Below are 18465 nucleotides of genomic sequence, written 5' to 3'. Positions count from 1 at the left end.
GGCTGAAAAAAAATGCACATGGAAAATATTTTCATCTGAGGTTGAAGTCAAGGCCTGTGTTTGTGATTCTCAGTTATTTTGCCTAAGGATACAGACGCTGAGGATGAGTCATAACTCTCCAGTAAATAATCTGCTGGCAGGAACCTAAAGGAGACGGTATAAAGTGTTTGCCTGTCCTTATCCGTCTTTTTGGAAAGCTACCTCCTGTCCAGACGGTTTTCCTCACCAACAGATTTGGAGCAAATTGACGGTTTGTGTGATATTAGGCAAGTTGGGAGGGTTGATCATTTGCATGCAGTACAAGTGCATAGGTGGGAGAAGTGCAGAATTATAACACAGACCGGTCTTCAACTTACCAAAACCAGCAGGAGTCACTCCACTGATCATAGCCCTCCACTCCCAGTCGCCCTGCTCGCTTCAAATCCAAAAACCTGTTTACAAAACATCAACAAAACCGACTCCTCCTTATCTCTACCATCAACAGAGCCCTAAGTCACAAGCTAGACTCTTCTCTGTAGTTTCACAGTGGTGGCGTGAATTACCAAACTCCATTTATTATGCAGCGTCCTTTTCCAGCCTTTTTTTTAGTGTCCCAGCTCTCATGAACACCTACACATGACGGTACTGAGGATGGTGTTGATGCTAATTAGACATAGACAGAAAAACAGAGAACACATATTGTTTGCAAGCAGACAATTCATTTTAAAGTTGTTTTTTTTAAAAGATATTTTGGAGGCTTTTTGCTGAAGAGAGACAGGAAATGATAAGAGGAGAGAGTGTAGGTTGACATGCAGCAAAGAGTGTAGGTTGACATGCAGCGAAGAGTGTAGGTTGACATGCAGCGAAGGGCCGAGGTCAGCGTAACTGCTTCGCTATCGGCGCCCTGTCATGGTTGTTTCTGATGTGATGTGATTACTAGGAAAAATTCTGTGTTCATATCCTGTCTTTCCAGCATGAATAGATGTTGTCACAAAACTGGAGGATTTTTTTTAAGTTTCATGCTGCGTATAGTTAAGACTGAGGTCTCTTATTGTGGTAAATTGGAGATGACTGGAGAAATTGGGTCACTGGCCCTTTAATTTGGTGTCCGGCCACTTGTATACTCACATAGCAGTGCACATGGGTTAATGAAGGTTTTTGTTCAGTGTGTAATAAAAATATGACAAGACTAACAAGGGCATTTGTCTTTAACATCTTTATTCATCTTTTTTCATTATTTTTGTTTGTAATGAAATTCATACTCTGTGTCTTCTGGACCTTTTTTTTCTTCTTTTTTTTTACGGCTTCTGTCATCTAACTCATCTAAACGAATCACCAAAAATGATTTCATGTTGTACAATCCACCTGGCGGACATTCCTAATGGCTTCACCAGGGTGCCATTCAACATCTGTGTTCCAGCACTGCGTGAGGAAGTTCAATTTGACCCAACATTTGACTGTTTCTACTGCTCACTTTAAGAACACACTTGGGCCCCCATGCTGACCAAAAAAAACCCAAACTGGAAAAAGCCTCATTAAAGCCAGAAAAAGTGCTTTAACCTTTCGGACCACCTTAATTCAGGTGCACAAGTGTCTCCTTAATGCTGCTGCAGTGAAATACAAAAAACATTATTGTCAATACCACATAGAAACAGTGGCATGAATAAGAACGTTCACATCACAAGATTTTCTCTTGTGACAATACTGCCTCTGTATTTTTAGGCCAAGTTGGCTGAGAACTAGAAAAGATTACTTGATAGTTGTTGGTTTGAATCCGAGTTTCCTAAAAGACATCTTCACATATACAATGTTTTCCTAGTGGCTCACAATTTAACGGAGGATATACTTTGCACCATGGGGCGATGCTTCTAGGAAAGCCATACCACAACGATTTATGGTTTAAAAGAGGAACTTCCTCAAAAGACGTCAACCTACAAAAAGAGGAAAGCAAGGAAGCCATACTGTCAGCCATTTGATACTGCTTTATTTTGAATGGCTGAGGCAATATTACCTACTAACATTTCCTCCTGCATTCAGGATTGAATGGACACCACAGGTTACTGTACCCAGTAGAGACACAAATGCCTCGTCCTCAAAACTTTACCAAAAAGAAAAAAACAAATAGAAGAGGAGAGGATACTTGAAAACCTGATTTGGATATGGACACTTGATCTGATGCTGGACAAAACCAAGTTTTCCCGGCAGAAAGAGGCAGTGGCATTGTTCCACACCAAATACTCCCCTTTAACAAGGTCGTTCGCTGCACCCCACAAACTGAACTTAAGGATGAAGCCATACCAAACGAAAAAAAGATGACAACTGAGTTTTCGTAAAAAAGGTTCAAAATGCTCTGACCTTCCCTCTACCGTAAGGATTTTTCTTGCTTGACTTCACTTCACTTGACGAAGGATTGGAAACTCGTGCTTCTTTCCAAAGAAGCTGGACAAAAATAAACATGGACTTCCACACAAACTGGAAAAATAATTTCTAAGCCATGATTACAGCTGTCAATGTCCATTCAGCTCACTAAAATCTAGCGTGAGGGGGGGGGGGTCGGGTCTGTATTTGGTTTGAAACGGAGCCTCTGCACATAAAAATAGGAACCAGCATTTCTAGATGCACTGGAGCTGTGATGTCATAGAAGCTTATGACATCATCATCGGCAAACTGTTGACTTGCTGTAATGACTATACAGAGCAGCGGCAGAAACCCATGAAGTCCCCTGAAATGTTTGTCGTTCTCTAACCTCTCTGTCGTGGAACCCCTCGATTTACTGCTCCTGTGATTTAATTTAATTTAACAGCAAACAAATGTACAAGTATGTGACATATTTTTTTTTTTTTTTAAATATTTTGGGTTGAAGTTTTTTTCTGGCATCGCTCCTTGGTAGCTGCCGCAGATCTAAGGGGACGTCAATGACTTCTGCGTATTCTGTAAACGTCAACAATGTCATCTGAAATGCGATGATGAGCTAGCGCCCGCAGTAGGGCGTTGCTAGTATTACACCCATCCCCCACCCCTGTTCCCAATGTCCCTTAGTTTACAAGAAACAAACAGGAAATAAAAAGATTAAAGAAACAAAAAGAAAAGAAAAAAAAGAAATCCCCCCACCCCCCAACTGGGCCTGCCAGCACGCCACTGACTTCAAGTGTGTAGATGTGTGTGTGCATGCGTGTGTGCGTAAGAATCAGTGTGTGTGCGGTCTGGGCCGCAAGAGTCTCTGAGAGTATGTGAGGACAGGTGTATGCGTGTGTTTGTGCGCGTGTGGAGGCTCCATGGGGGTGAGGGGGACTCCTAGTATTTCTTCCCCGGGACAAACTCCTTCGCCTCAGGATTCAAGATGCTCTTCCTCTGCAGAAAAGAGAAGAACAGAGACAGTAAGAAGTTAATTCTGTGAACCCAGGATCAGGGCAAGAGTAAAAACACAGCAGGAAACAGTACAGAGTGCATGTGGGCACAGAACACGTCAACATTTGAACTGCACAAATATGAACCGACAGTTTACCTTTAAATGTCACAACAGCTGCATCGTAAGCTAAATCCAGGTAAATACTTTGTTTTCATTCAGTGAGACGCACTATGGCCACACAGCACAGGGGACATACAAGTGGGGGTCTGGGGTCCTACCACTGGAAATGTCCTGTGTAGCTGTTTAAATCCCATTTTTTAAAATGTGAAATATATAATGTCCTCATCCTTTAACCCTTAGAAAACACTTCTGTGGTGTTAGCTGTCGGTTAACGGACACTTGTTACGTTACTTTGGAGTATGTTTCCAGCGTGGATAATGAACTAGAGTTGGGAAACTTTGATATGATACAAGTAAAAAACTGATTCTAAATCAATGCCTGTTTCAATAAGAAGGCAACAAAAACAGAACCAAAACATTTCTTGTTTTTAATAACCAACATGTACACAGTGATGGTAAATAAAATCCAAAGAGCACACCCCCACTCGTTTTAAATACTGCTCAAAGTCATAATAAGCTGAAAAAGGAAAGACCCATTTTTAAGTATTTAAACCCAGTTTTCACACTATCCAGAAGAAGTGTGTGGTCATGTCACTATCAGCACAGACCCCGTCCTCTGTATATTTAGGTTGTGTTATTCTGTTGATGTCTTTATACACTCCTGGCTGTCAGTCATAATGCAGAGGCGCAGAGCTCATAACTTACAGACTAAAGATTGGACTAAATTAAACTGCAGCCAGCAGGTGACATCCCTCTCTCTGCTCTGTTGTCTGTCTGTCTGTCTCAGACGATAAAGTAAATTGTTTCACCTTTATGAGATCCCAAAGGCACTTGTCTAAACATCTAATTTGCCATCCTGTGAATGAGAACGGTCTGCTTTGTGGGGGCTTTCTCAGAGCTGCAGGTCTGAACGAGGGTGGAGCAGAGTCACGCACAGCGACAGGATGAAGTGCTACTGAAGTGTAAATGAATTCCAGCACCTTACTGCAGGAATTCCCAAAGGTGCAGACTTGTTCTAAGGTCATTTAGAGTCTAACAGCTGAGAAACAAACTGCAAGTAACATGTTCTTTCTCAGTTTCGCAGCTCTGTTTTCATTATGGCTGCTCCTCTCTCATGGTAACTCCGGGTTGAAATGACTGTAGTTTTTTTTTTTTTCTAAGCTTGGGTACTTTCCAAATGAATGGAATGAAAACTTGTGGTCTCAAAAACCATCAAATATCGAACAATTTGAAAACCTTAAACTGAACAAAAGAGCCAAGACGGCTCAGGGCGGTCATGTTTAAAATCTGATAGCTGAGGTCAAGCTGAACACAAACTGATATCCTCGTGGGTAAGAAAAATCTGATGTATGCATCTCTGACTCACCGCCACTTCCTCCAGGTTGCCGTGGTGATCGTTGACTGACAGACCATTGAGCTGCTGCTGCAGCTGCCCCACCCCCTGGTTGTTGAGGTCACGCGAAGGAATGAACCAATCCTGGTCCTCTTCCTCCAGCATTTCCTGGAAGCAGCGCTCCAAAAACTCTTGCTCCAACAGCTCCTCTTCCACCTGAGGAGAGAATGAAAGACAGGTAGATGAGACAGAGGGCAAACATTGTGGGGACAGAACAAGATCGAGGGGGCGGGATTGGAAAGGCTAATTTGTCAGATTGTTTGCATTAAGGTTGTTGGAAGGTTTATCAAATACACATTTTCTTGGCAATAAGGTGCCATCGAGCCATGGGAGAGTGAAAGACTTGAGGTAACTAAATCATAAAATGACCTTACTCTATCATCAGACATGAAGGAAACATGCTATGTTGAAGTGCTGGATTCTCTGACAACAACACAGCAGTCAGTCTGCCCCCCTTAAGTTTAGATTCCAGTAAGGAATTGTCTTTGTTTGTTTTGACCAGAGAAGGGAGGCGGTTTGTAAATATGTTAACACGCCTGTTAAACTGTGAATGGTTATCGATCATCGGTTCATACTGCACCCAAAGACAACCTGAATCAGATTTATTTTTGCTCCTATGTGAGTCTGAGTAGTTTTTATTTAACAGAGTGAACCGCAGTAGTGAGCCCCAGTCAAGCTGGCATGAAAAAAAAAAAAAAAGTTAAAGAGGGTTGAGGGGAGAGCAAATCAGCATTAAATGGTAGAGCTGACAAAACAGGAGAGCGATCATTGTGTGTTGAGCGAGGGCAGAGTTTAATCAAATGCACCGCTGCAGGTTTAATTCGGGGACATATGGAATTAAATTTATACGGCAGGAAAAGGGGGAGGCTGGTGGTCTGCCAGGGGATCCTTTGTCCTTTATCTATTGACTATTCTCAATTAAAGGCACAGAATCAAATAACAGATCCCTGAGGGCCCATCGGAACCAAACAAACAGAACACAACAGGACAGGACTTTACTCATCTATGGGTGGCAGTAGATCTTAGAGGCAGGTACAGATATTTGACTTGTAACGTTGTGGTAGTTGCATAATGTCAATATGGCCTTACAAGGCTTGATGTCTTTGTTCCTCCACCTCTGTGTAGACACACTGATGGCTTTGTCTAATTCTCTGTATGTGCACACATATCAGGCCACCATATCTGATGAAGAAAGACCAAATATGTTCTAATGGGGCATCTAACAGTGTCACACTAAACATGTCAGACACTGTTTCCATAACACTGTGACTGGCATTAACACAGAACACTCTTTTTTTTTATCCATGTCTAATAAATATTCTGATATCGAGACAGACAAAACCAGGAGTTTGTTTTTGGGTTAGAATAAAGAGCTGCATTATCTAAGCTAACATTTAGTCTAAAGGAAGAAGGAAAAATGACGGGACATCTTGTGGTTACTATAGTGACGACCCTGCCGGTTCTTTGTTTGCTTGTTTTTTTCTGTCTGTGAGTTTCAGGTGCTGAGTCGTCTTGGATTGGCAACACCTGGGCCCTGTGTACCTAATCCATGAGAGCAGGACTCACTTCCTCATTGTGGGGGACGAAAACGAGAGAGAGAGCGAGAGCGAGACTATTTAGCCATGCTACTGTATCATTTTGTTTGACTTTCCACCCGACACATCACTCACTTGTGCATACACACTTAGACACAACTGATTTACTGACTTCCACATCTTACAATGTTTGTTCAATTGATGCGTTTCACTTGGGTGAAAATAAACATATTTATGAGAGTAACTCCTCGTCTCCTCCCGTCATCCGTCAGTGGCCTTGAGTCGGCCATGACACTATGGAAAGACAGATGAGATCTAATAGAAAGAGGGGATGGTATTAAGATGCTGAATGCATCTAGTCAGATGTTTTTAATACTTGATTCTTAAAGTTGTTTTGATAAAACTGATCTCTCTGTGCTGCAGTGTCTCTGTAAATCAGATTACACACACGCTGTTCACTGCAAAGATGGTAAAAACAAACAGGAGCCTCACTCATCACTCACTAAAATCTGTTCCAAATAATCAACAAGTAAGAGTGAGTTGTGTTCAAATAATTTGGTTAAAATTGTGTATGACACTTTTGTTTTGAGATTAATCATGCAGAATAAAAAGACGATCTTAAAGGGAGATATATCTTCTTCACCACATGTACGGCGGGTAGGCTGACGTTTGAGGCTATAGGCTTGATTAGCTGATGATGTCTTCATCTCTCATAAGAATACCTTCTGTCTTTTTTATATCTGCTATTACGAAAGTCAAACCTGATTTGTGTTTTATCTGAGAACATCTAGTGAAAAAAACATGATCTGGTTTCTCTAGGTTAAACTGATGATGGTCCTTATTGTGACGGCGTAAAACAAATGATTTTTTTTATATACTTATATATGATGAATCTCTCATAAAAGATTATTAGAACAATGGTTAGTTGCAGCCCTGTCTGTAAGACGTGTAGTGTGAGCACATACCTGTCTGTTATACTCCTCTTCATTCTCCATCCACATGTATTCAGCGAATGGGTTGGCATCGTTGCCCTCTCCTGCGTGCCCATTGGCCACTGGCTCCTTTCCCTCCTTGCCCGGTGCTCCACCTCCCGGAGTCTTGGCCACTTCTGGACCACTCATCTCAGCCGGCTCTGCCCAGAGAAACAATTCCATGAGAGTGACAGTTAGACAACTGGTGAAGAAGTGAATACAGGAACATTTTTGGCACGTCACAATAACGTCCAATTAAACTGCAGCAAAGTAGTGTAGGTGTGGATACGGCAAATGGATTTGCTTAGTCAATAAAAAGAGAGTTGGTTATTCACTCCTGCTTCTAGGAGAGGAAAAGTCTTCATCAAGTCTCACTGCTCATATGCAGTCAAATAAATACAAAATAAAAAAACACATCTGGGAATGATCCAGTCTTCAATTTCCTCTGATTTCAATAGTTCATAGTTCCTGTGGTGCAAGACAAATAAAAAAGGAGGAGGGTTCCAACAGTACCTAGAACTATGAAAAAGTTCCTGCGGCCTGATAGCGCCTATTATTAACCATGAAAAACAACTCTTGATTTACTAGTAGTGTAACAATACATTGTGTTGTATTGTTTTTTTGGTCATGGTTTTCGTTTTTCTTTCTGGTATTCCATTTGAACAACATGAAAAGGGGACAATGAGGAGAATATGGGATCCTTAAAGGTAGAGCCAGTAGCATTGTTTGTTGGAGCTTGTAGAATCAACATTCAAACTAGGCTCCTCCTCCTCCTCCTCCTCCTGGACTCATCATCCCCGGAAGTGCACGCTCACTGCAGGACGCAGTGTGTACGTTTACTACTTGTACCTACACTGCATGCTAGCACAAGCTAAGCGCCGGTGTTTGGCAGCTTCCTGTCCAACCGAACGCATGCCAACTCTGCGCCTGTGGGTAAAAGCCAACACAAGGTTCACCCTCATTTTAGGACGAGCTGTATCCCCGACTGTGATTATATTTTTTATTACTCTATGTTTAAAAGGTAGTTTAGATCTTCTAGCAGAAATTGATAACATCAAAAGACAGCACATCATAAGTATATCACATTTAACTGTGAAAAAAGGATCATCCCTCCTTCTGCAACAGACACAGACTCCTGCTCTGATGATAAATGCCAACCATAATGACATAATCATCAGACTGCCAGCCAGCTCCAACAGACTAGTCATGATTCAACTGCAGGCTCTCGGTGGGATGAGAAGGAAAAAAAAACGATGATCTCAACCAATCTGTGTGCACAGGCAAAGGGTCAGCCTGATACAGACACACCATTGCAATGTCTCACTTGCGAGGGCTCGACTACGAGCAGCTTTTTCCCACCGGATTTTCAAAATCCAAGACATTATGTTACAATGACGCCTGCTCGCTCCTGCTGCTTCTGTCTGTGTCGAAAGTTACAAAATCAACACTTGTGAACCGAGTCTGATTGTAGTTCAGTGTACGCAGTGATAGTCGAGACACTCTGTCCTTCACAGGAGTTCAAACAAACATGCATAATCTACGCAGCTTAGTGGGACTAATGTGACATGTGTCTGCTTGTCTGGTCAGCATAATAAAACATTCTAATCACGGCTCTGATTTTGGTTTTTTGGACAAAAGCAGACTACTGTTTATCCAAGATACCGAAGAGTAAAAGGTAAAGTTAAAAGTGCATAGAAGTTAGACCATAAATGGCTGTTATTAGTATATTTTTAATACATTTCTGGGCTGTTTTCTCTAAAAGGGCGGAGTTGCTGCTTTGGTTGGACAAAACAAGCAACTTGAGAGCGAGTGAGAGGACTCTCTGACTATTTTCAAACATTCTATAGATTTTTAAAAAAAACTGGAAAAACCAATCCCAGTAAGAAAATAAGACAGACTTCCTTAAAAAGGAGGAAGACAAAAACTAGCATTCTCGAGTCCCCCGCCCTGATAATCGATTCCGTAACAGCTGCGAGTCACTTTAGCACGCCTCTGCTAGAGCGACCGAAGAATGTGTGCTGGGTGAACCATTATGAATCAGGAAAAGCGCTGAACCATTATGTACTGCATTTAGCACGTGGACATATTCATATTGCGTAACCCTGTGTTGGTCACCATGTAAAATTTAGTAATCAGTCTAGCATCCTCCATGCCTGCGAGCAGAGTGGGATTTGATGTGGTTATTAAAGGATGATGAACAGAGGAGGAAAGGTAAAAATAAAAACTGTTTAGCAGTAGGATTGCTATGTGATTGGATAAGTCAAGTGGCCTTATGTTGTGTTCAAACACTCAGTTGTTTTCTAGTTGCAGCGGATGTTGACTATTACTGACAGGAAGTTCCTGATAACCGATCCCTCAAAGTTTTGATTATCTCCAGGCTCACATGAAGTCTTTCTTTATACAGAAGTCAAATGTGAATGTTGATTTTGCTTCATTGAGAATGTATTTATTTACTGCAAATCCTTTGTGAGTTTCATATTCATGTCTTAGCTAAAGACTTCATATTGAATGTGTATGACGTGTGGGTTTAATAAAAGATACATTTAAACATGTTGCAAAGGAAATACACGACCCTAAAAGGAAACAGGATGACATTTACATTTGAAAAATAATGTGTAACACTGCTTCAACCAAGTCTAGTCCCCTTTGGATCAAGCTTTGATGGATGTCTGAGAGAACAGTGTGTCTCTGTGTGTGTGTGTGTGTGTGTGTGGGCTGCTGGAACACCTAAATTTCCCTGCTGGGATGAATAAAGTACATCTTATCTTAAATGTGAAATCATTTTATGGACATTGAATTGGGTTATTGTGCACATTTAATTTGCACCTTATTGATTTGTATTTCGACATATTTGTTTACATTTGCAAACTGTTTTTTTCTAATGTGTTTGTTTTGGAAACACACTTGCATCTTGTTGTAAACCTGCTTACCTCTGTGATCACAACTTTATCACCGTGTATTTTTTTTAGATTTGAAACTAAATTTTAAAATACTTGCACTTTATAACGACTCCCCTTTAAGTAAGGACAGAAGACATTTAAACTTTAGCCTGAGCTGCATATATCAAACTGTATATTTGCACACTTGACTGCTTTTTTTATAATAATTCTTTATTTATCTATCAGAGCTAGTATTTTGTACTGTTATCTATGAGTAACAGCTACTTATGCACATGGACCATCCATACCACTTTTTTACCCTGGCTATGTATTGTGGTCTCATGTTTTTTGTATGGGTGGGATATGTATGTGTATATATATATATATATATGTATATGTGTGTTTGTATGTAGATATGTGTTGTGTGTTTGGGTTAGATATACATACATATATTGTATATATATATATATATATGTGTTGTGTTGTGTGTTTGTATGTATATATGTGTTGTGTGTTTGTATGTATATATGTGTTGTGTGTTTGTATGTATATATGTGTTGTGTGTTTGGGTTAGATATACATACATATATTGTATATATATATGTTGTGTTGTTTGTATGTATATATGTGTTGTGTTGTGTGTTTGTATGTATATATGTGTTGTGTTGTGTGTTTGTATGTATATATGTGTTGTGTGTTTGTATGTATATATGTGTTGTGTGTTTGTATGTATATATGTGTTGTGTGTTTGTATGTATATATGTGTTGTGTGTTTGTATGTATATATGTGTTGTGTTGTGTGTTTGTATGTATATATGTGTTTGGGTTAGGGTTAGATATACATACACATATATATATATATATATATATATACACATGTGTGTTGTGTGTTTGTATGCTGGCTGCTGGAACACCTAAATTTCTCTGCTGGGATGAATAAAGTATATCTTATCTTAATCTTATTACAGAATTAAAGATCTGCAACAATCTCAGTATGTGATTTATCCTCAAAGTCAAATTTAAAACAAAAACACACTCTGTTGTAGCTATGGGCATAAAAAAATGACATTTTACAGACTTGAAAAATTGCAAAATGATTCTATTAAATGTCTAAATGTTGTTTATGTTGCAGCCTTCATGTATCAAGTTACCTCTATAGGTGCATTAATTGATCTAATTGATTAGATAATTACTAATACAGGAGGTGGAAGCAGCATGAAAATACACAACAGATTTAAAAGTCCACACGTGGAAAAAGCAGCAGGATGGATTTGCTGTTTTATATATAAGCAAATAAAAAAAAGAAGGATCCCGTTATTTACTGTGTGTGGAAGCTGTTTTACATAAAAACCAGCTACATAACAGATTATGTAAGGTAACAGTGTGTAACAGTAGCCGTGTCGTAGTGTCTTCAGAGCTAACCTGCTAAACCAGGTGTCCAGGCCTACCTGGAAAAGTTGGTAAAAAAGGGCTGGATGGTGATGCTAAGTGGCTAGCTCCATAGCTGCGCTGTCAATTAACGGGCCTAAGGTGAACGCTATCCCAGCAACAACAAAGGGTAGTAGCGGAAAAGTGCCATTTCGGGAAAGTCGGCACCTCTTTCGGCGTGATAATCGCTCGGATTCGAACAATGCACACGTAATAAAAACGATACTGGTCGCTATTATTACACAGAAACACCGCGCCGAGGTCAAACTGCGTTCCCGTTTGGATGGTCGAGGGCCAAACAAAGTAGCTAGCACGCTGCTACAGCATGGCAGCATCAGTGAAGCAGGTCAACACAACACCACTCAAAAAAAAAAAAGGGAGAACCGTCACATTTTTAAAACGTCTTTAAAAAAAGTGTGATTTACCTGGCATTGTGCTCTCGGTGTTCACTTTGAAGTGTAGCGTTACTCAAAGTTATTGCAACTACACAGCGAAGACTGCGCGTCCGTCGTTTCTCTCCACTGAGGATTATTACTCCGTGCTGCGATGCAACGTAGCTCAGGCTAGCTAAATCCTGTTAGCCACCTTGCTAACGTTAGAGAGCTGGGTCGGTCACGTGGCCTGGGTGTGCGTTCAGGCTCTTTCAAGAACGTCGGAATTATTAACGTGCTTCATTTTTCCAGGTCCTCTCAATAATAAAGGTAACGATAAAGATAAACTTTATTGAGGGAAATTTTTGTGTTACAACAGCTCTAGAAAACAGGAAGCAGGAATATAATTATTAAAAATAACAAGACACAAAACTTCACCCCCATAAAACACTACCCACATGACCTGCTTCATTATTATCATAACTAACATTCTATTATTATTATTATTATTATTATTAATAATAATAATAAGCATCAATACATATATACTGTACATTCTATATATTTTATTATATTAGTCTATATTATATAACATTTCATTATATTACACTATATTCATATTGCACTATATTATATTATATTATATAACTGCACTCTGCATTACTGTGGTACATCACTGCCTCTCTTCTCTGCTGTTTAATTACTTGCTGCTATTTTATCATATCAAGTCACTTTAATCACTTGTCACTTTATCTTGTCATTCTCTGCAAATACTGTCTCAATTCTCAATTCCCCCCAGTTAACTTCATCATTCATTTTGTACTGTATATACCCCCTGTTTTTATTTTTATTTTTCTTATCTATTCTGTTTAATGTGTATTTTTGAGCTTTCTTGTCTGTGCTGCTGTAACGCCCAAATCAATAAAGTTTTTATCCTATCCTAAGAAGTTAAAAATCAAACATAGTTACATCCGTTAAATAAAAGGGTGAAAAAATACAATATAATACAAGGTATTTCCACTTCCACTTGTGGAAAGAGTTATTGTTATTAAAATTAAAAACACACACAGTGTGTAGCATTATTGATATGAGTGGTAATGCTGTTAAAGAGTCTGATTAAACAGTCTGACGGCAGATGGGATGAACGACCTGCACTCTGTCTTGCAGGGTGGGTGTCTGAAGGAGCTGCTCAGGGCCCCCACAGTGTCATGCAGGGGGTGAGAGGGGTTGATAAACACATATTTAACCAAAGTTTTTTTTTTAATCCAATATCGGTCACAGCGACATGAATCGTGAGGTTATATTTATACTTTAATAAGAAGGAACCTACTGTTTTTTTTTTTAAAGTTCTGGTTTTAAAAATACAGCACAATGTTTGGCCTCGTGTTTTCAAAACAGAATCAATACAGCTGGTAGCAAGTAGCTACAACACGACATCTGGTTATATCCCACCAGCATTTCTATTCCTAATCACTATGGAGGCTGATAATACATGATGTAGGCCTAACCAATGATGCATCTCAAGAGTCTAAGAGATAAGCTCTAAGCACCAAAGATAATTCCAATCATTTACTTCATTTCTGTTCTGAAGAAAACGATCCTAGATTATTTTCTGTTGAGGAAAAACGTTTATTCTGGGGCTTGCTATGCCTTTGCTGGGGAAACAGGTCAGCGGTCACACCTGCTTGGAGGACTACAGCCTCTTTAAGGGGAGGGCAACCCAAACACCAAGCCACCAGAGCAAAATGAATTACAAAACTAGTTAAGTTAACAAGACTGTTATTTTCTATTAATTTTTTTTACTTTGTTCAGAGAAATATTTTTTAAATTGATCAACTTGATTATAAAAATAAGTGTACTTCAAATATTGAAAATAACTTACATCACCACACGATACAGTCCAGCAGTATCCAGCACCATTTTCAAAATTACCTTACAAATGAGCTTCTCTTAGCCAGCTCCTAGATTAATTGTAAGGTTTTCTGTGTTAGTCAACTTAAGTTTTTGTTAGGCGTAGGCTACATAATAAACTGGCAATTGAGTAGAATCATCTGTTTTACATTAGGCTACAAGGGCAGCTTTTTACATCATCAAATACTAGGCCTAGGGGGGAAAAAACACACACATTTACATTACTTTAGACCATAATTAGACTGTAATTAGAATTCCAATGAAGTTGTCGATTAATTTAATATTTTCAATACTACACGTCACAACAACACTCGAAAATCGTGGCTCACGATGGGTACTTGAATGCAGCCTGTGAACAAACATCCCTCCAGCCCCGCCACAGCAGCTGCACTCACTGCTGTCTACCAAAACATAAATGCCTGCGTGGCTTCGGAAATAAGTGAACTTTTGTCAATTAATAACTCACATTCAAACCAGTCGTACTTTAATTAACTTTGACCTGCGAGACGTACTAAATAAAACGATTAACTATAAAACTGCAAGGCTATAGTGACCAAATCAATGCGAAGGTTACTTTTAGCTTTTCACACTGTAGGCCTTATATTTAATTTAACCTAATGTGCATATAGCCTTCTCCCCTCAGTCACAGTTCATGTGTTTGTCATGCAGAAGACTTTAAAGTAGTTTAATGCATTCTTTTGTCAGCATAGGCTATGTCTATTTGTAGCTCTTCCCAATGTTTTTGCTGCAATTTGAGGACTTGGCTGGTGAAACAAAAATAGTGTTAGGTAGTCGTGAAAGTGATGCAAGTTATTGTGAAATGGGCTTTAGAGACTAAAACTGCAAAAGTGAATGCATCTTAGTTAACATTTTGCTTTTTTGATTCGTCTTCTTATTTCTTTTACTGAGATATAGCTTGCAGCAAGCTTCCCCCTTTAGTGCACCAATAACAACACTCACCACTCAACTTCAGGCGCAAATGGGGGAATCCACAAACCAGCTGTCTGGGGGGAAACAGCTCTTTTCCGGTCCCAGAATGTCACCAGAAAACGACCCTGTAAACTTGTTCTCGCGGAAATCTCCAATGCCCTAGTCGGAGAAGTGTCCCTAATGCAAGTTTTTTTCGCGTCGTTGTCCAAAAAAAACCCGGATAAATCCACAGTTTCTCTGCCCCAGACGTCGAGGGGGGAAAAAACGTTGTGTCGTGTAGCGTTTGTCCAGCTGCACTCGTCGCTCATTTGTTAGTTGCCACGTCAGTCAACTCCTCCCGGCTACGCTATTGGTCCAGATGAAAACACGCCCCGCCCAAGCTCCTTATTCACGTAAGTAAACAAAATATAACCCGTTTTTCCCACTGCCCCTTTTTTTTTCTCCTGATCAATGTGGCCGGTTAATATTTGACATGGCTTTATTAACTAGTTCTGACCTTCCTCTGACAGTCAAAGCTCCACTTTAATGCTTGCAATGGCTTTAAAAGGGGACAGCTACAGCAGATGTAGCCTAATTATTTAACATGTCAGTTTGCAACCAACATCTCGACTGTATTAAGAAAAGCTTACAATGACAGCAAGTGAACAAATGACCCTTTAATCAACAGACATGTGCCTTTCTAATATAATTTTGTTATACTGAAAGTCACATCACAACCTGAAACCCCTCCTTTAAAGGTAATTCTCCCACACTAATCGTTTTGGTAAGGAAAACAAATGGAGCATGCTTAAACATAAATACGGTTTAGTTGAAGTTGTATTAACTATATGCTATCTTATTTTGTGCAGCACATAAACACATTAGGGTGTGTTTGTTTGATCAATGGTCACTGACTATTATGAGTAACATTACTGTGGCTGACCCTGTGAAAAGTGAGCCTGAAGTATCCCTTCCACTATCAGGTGATCTGAATCAACAACAACAAAATGTCAGAGTTGACATCATGACAGTGACGTGTGTTGGTTTGTGCAGGCATATATATATAATTTGTTTTATATGTAAATGTATAATCTTGATTTTTGAATCAACCTGAATTTTTTTTTTTTATTATTTATTTTAACTTGAAGTGAATCAATATATTGACTTATTTGTTAGTTATTATTTAGTAAATTAGTATATTAGTACATATTTATTTTATGTGGCTATTTGCTTCTAAAAAGTACTTTGACTTTAAAAGATTTATTTATGTTATATATTTAAATATCCAAATTCTGATTTAAAATCCACAACAACTAATGATAATCACAATTTTTACCTTGATCAACACAGCGGTCCTATGGACAGGTTCTCATGCACTTTGAAAATTAGCTCCGGCCTAATGAAGAGATGTTCTGCGTCAGCACTAATGAAAGGCTGCATTACCCTGAAATCCCAGCAGAGGGCGACTGTAACTTACAGTGTGGTTGTTCAGCAGCAATAATGTGTCCACTGGCAGAGATATTTTTTTATCATGCACTACAGTGATTGTTGTGCAGCTAAAGAACCAAAGACATACTGTAGACTGCATTGGCTTTTCTATACTCCGTCTTTGAATATTATGAATTTAAAAGACAGTCTAAGCCGCGCTGATAACTTCTGCACAAGTATTTTTTCAGAATTTTAAATTATTCCACATCCAACTATCTCATGAAGTACAGTAGAACACCAAACTACCACTTGGAAAATAAAAAATCCTGCACACTTCTCTTGAAAGGCATTACCCAATTTATTAGAGAAAAACACAACTTCTCGGTCCCTTTGAACCTCTTTCAAGTGTTCTTACAAACACACCTTGCAAGAATAGTCTGCAGGATTTTACCTTTTTAAATATGGCCTTAAAAGTGCACGTCATTTACATAGAGTTTTTTTTTTTTCTAACCAGGCCTTTAATCACAGGCCTTTTAATTGCCTTTTTCATCAGCTACAGGGGGTCTGGTGGTCTAAGACGTCCAAGGGGAGCATGTCTTTGCTGCAACACAGGGGGGTACCCCACAGTCTAAGAAGCACTGCATTACATAGCGAAATGTATCCAAAGGCCTCTTGGATTTAACTGCGGTTTCTGCTCTACATGTGGCGTCCTTGGATGAAAAAAAAAGCTTGATCCGAGATGTCTCATACTAAAGATTTAATATACATCCTACACCCCCCTATACATTAGTGAAAGACAAAAGGAGGTGCTCCACTTTCTCCCCCCCCCCTCTCCCTCTTTCCTCCTCCCCTCCTTCTACTGTTTCTCCTCAAGTCCCTTTCTGCCATAAATTTCCCCCTCAGTCTGTGCTATTGAATCATAAATCATAAATTCCCTTCCTGTACCTCTCTCTCTCTCTCTCTCTCTCTCTCTCTCCCTCCCTTGCTCTCCCTCGCTTTTTTTTATTGCACAAAAGCCCAGACTTGATGTCAGAGGGTAGTTCATGTATAATGTGTGTGTGTATGTGGACGCGTGAGTGTGTGTTTCTTCAAACTCCGGCCTTTCCTGTGGCTCTGTATCCACACCCCAGGCTTTACTTGGTGAGTTTGTCAAAAAGGCACATACAACACAAACCCTGGAACACATAACCCACACACACCATCATCCACATGAGCAGGAAGAGGCACATTAACACAAAGATACAATATTAACCGTATTACATTCTGTGCAAACCCTTTACCCCTGCGTGCCCACAGACATCTGTGTTCAAACTGACCACTGAGAGGCTGCACACACCCCAATGACAAACAGACCCTTCAGTACACCCAGCTGTAACACAGACTTATGGTGAACATAGTTCTGCTAAATATTTGTTCAGCTAAGATGAAAGAAAACAAGACGTCACTAAATACACGCAGACTTCTTTTTTTTTATCACTCCACCCTCAAATGTTGAAGCCTAGTTTCATAAAAAAAAAAGATTAGTTATGTTGTCCAGGCTGTAGCTTTGTTGGAGCCAATTAGCTTAGCATAAGTACTGGAAACAGCTAGCCTACACCAACACCCTTTAAAGTATGTGTTATGTCTTATTTGCTTAATTCACACAAAAACTCAACATATTTCCTAAAATTGTGTGCAAAAGGAAAAGTTAATTTCTTCCTCATGTCTGAGAGGATTGATTCAAAGCTAGCAAGGCCAGCTGTTTAGCTTAGCACAAAAGTTTTTTTTTATTTAGTAATCAGTCAGTTTAAGGCGGTCTGGGTGTTTTTTTTGTTGAACACCAACGAAGCAGCTGTGACTGTAACCGTTGTATTTACAGATGACAGCGACGAGGCTCAAAGGGGCATGTGAAATCAACAGTGTAAGTAACAGGTTCTCATTCAGGTTGCGGATAAGATTGAGGTCTATTTTGAGGAGCTGGAGGAACAACAGTGTGTGTGTGTGTGTTTGCATGCAAAGCCTTGCATGTGAATGTTATGGGTGTGTTTCCGTTGCTCGAGGACTTCCAGGGTCCCAGAGATAATGTGGAATTCATGAGAGGAATGCCGCACGGGGGTTCCTTCCCGTCACCTGACTCCATCTCTTTCCTTTGTAGAACTTCCTGCGTCTGGACGTCCGAGGAGAAGGGGCGAAGCTGCACCCAACGCTCAAGTC

At 39.8% G+C, this 18465-nt stretch overlaps 1 protein-coding gene across 2 annotated transcripts; it reads right to left on the bottom strand.

Annotated features, from left to right (window-relative positions):
- Positions 1–1180: 1180 nt before the first annotated feature.
- paip2b (poly(A) binding protein interacting protein 2B) lies at positions 1181–15156 on the bottom strand. 2 transcript variants are annotated; one of them, XM_061030790.1, is made up of 4 exons: positions 14896–15156; positions 7341–7507; positions 4814–4996; positions 1181–3330 (listed from the first exon to the last, which is right to left on the bottom strand). In XM_061030790.1, the coding sequence occupies exons 2-4, from the start codon at positions 7494–7496 to the stop codon at positions 3274–3276; spliced, it is 396 nt and encodes a 131-aa protein (XP_060886773.1). In that variant the 5' UTR covers positions 7497–7507; positions 14896–15156; the 3' UTR covers positions 1181–3273. The 2 variants fall into 2 exon arrangements, with proteins under 2 accessions (XP_060886773.1, XP_060886772.1); XM_061030789.1 differs by lacking the exon at positions 14896–15156 and adding an exon at positions 12079–12240.
- Between the last annotated feature and the right edge of the window lie 3309 nt (positions 15157–18465).

Source organism: Labrus mixtus, chromosome 23 (genome assembly GCF_963584025.1).
Source record: "Labrus mixtus chromosome 23, fLabMix1.1, whole genome shotgun sequence".
Lineage (NCBI taxonomy): Eukaryota > Metazoa > Chordata > Actinopteri > Labriformes > Labridae > Labrus > Labrus mixtus.
Note: the sequence above shows the minus strand (reverse complement) of the source record. Positions and strands in the feature narration are given on the sequence as shown.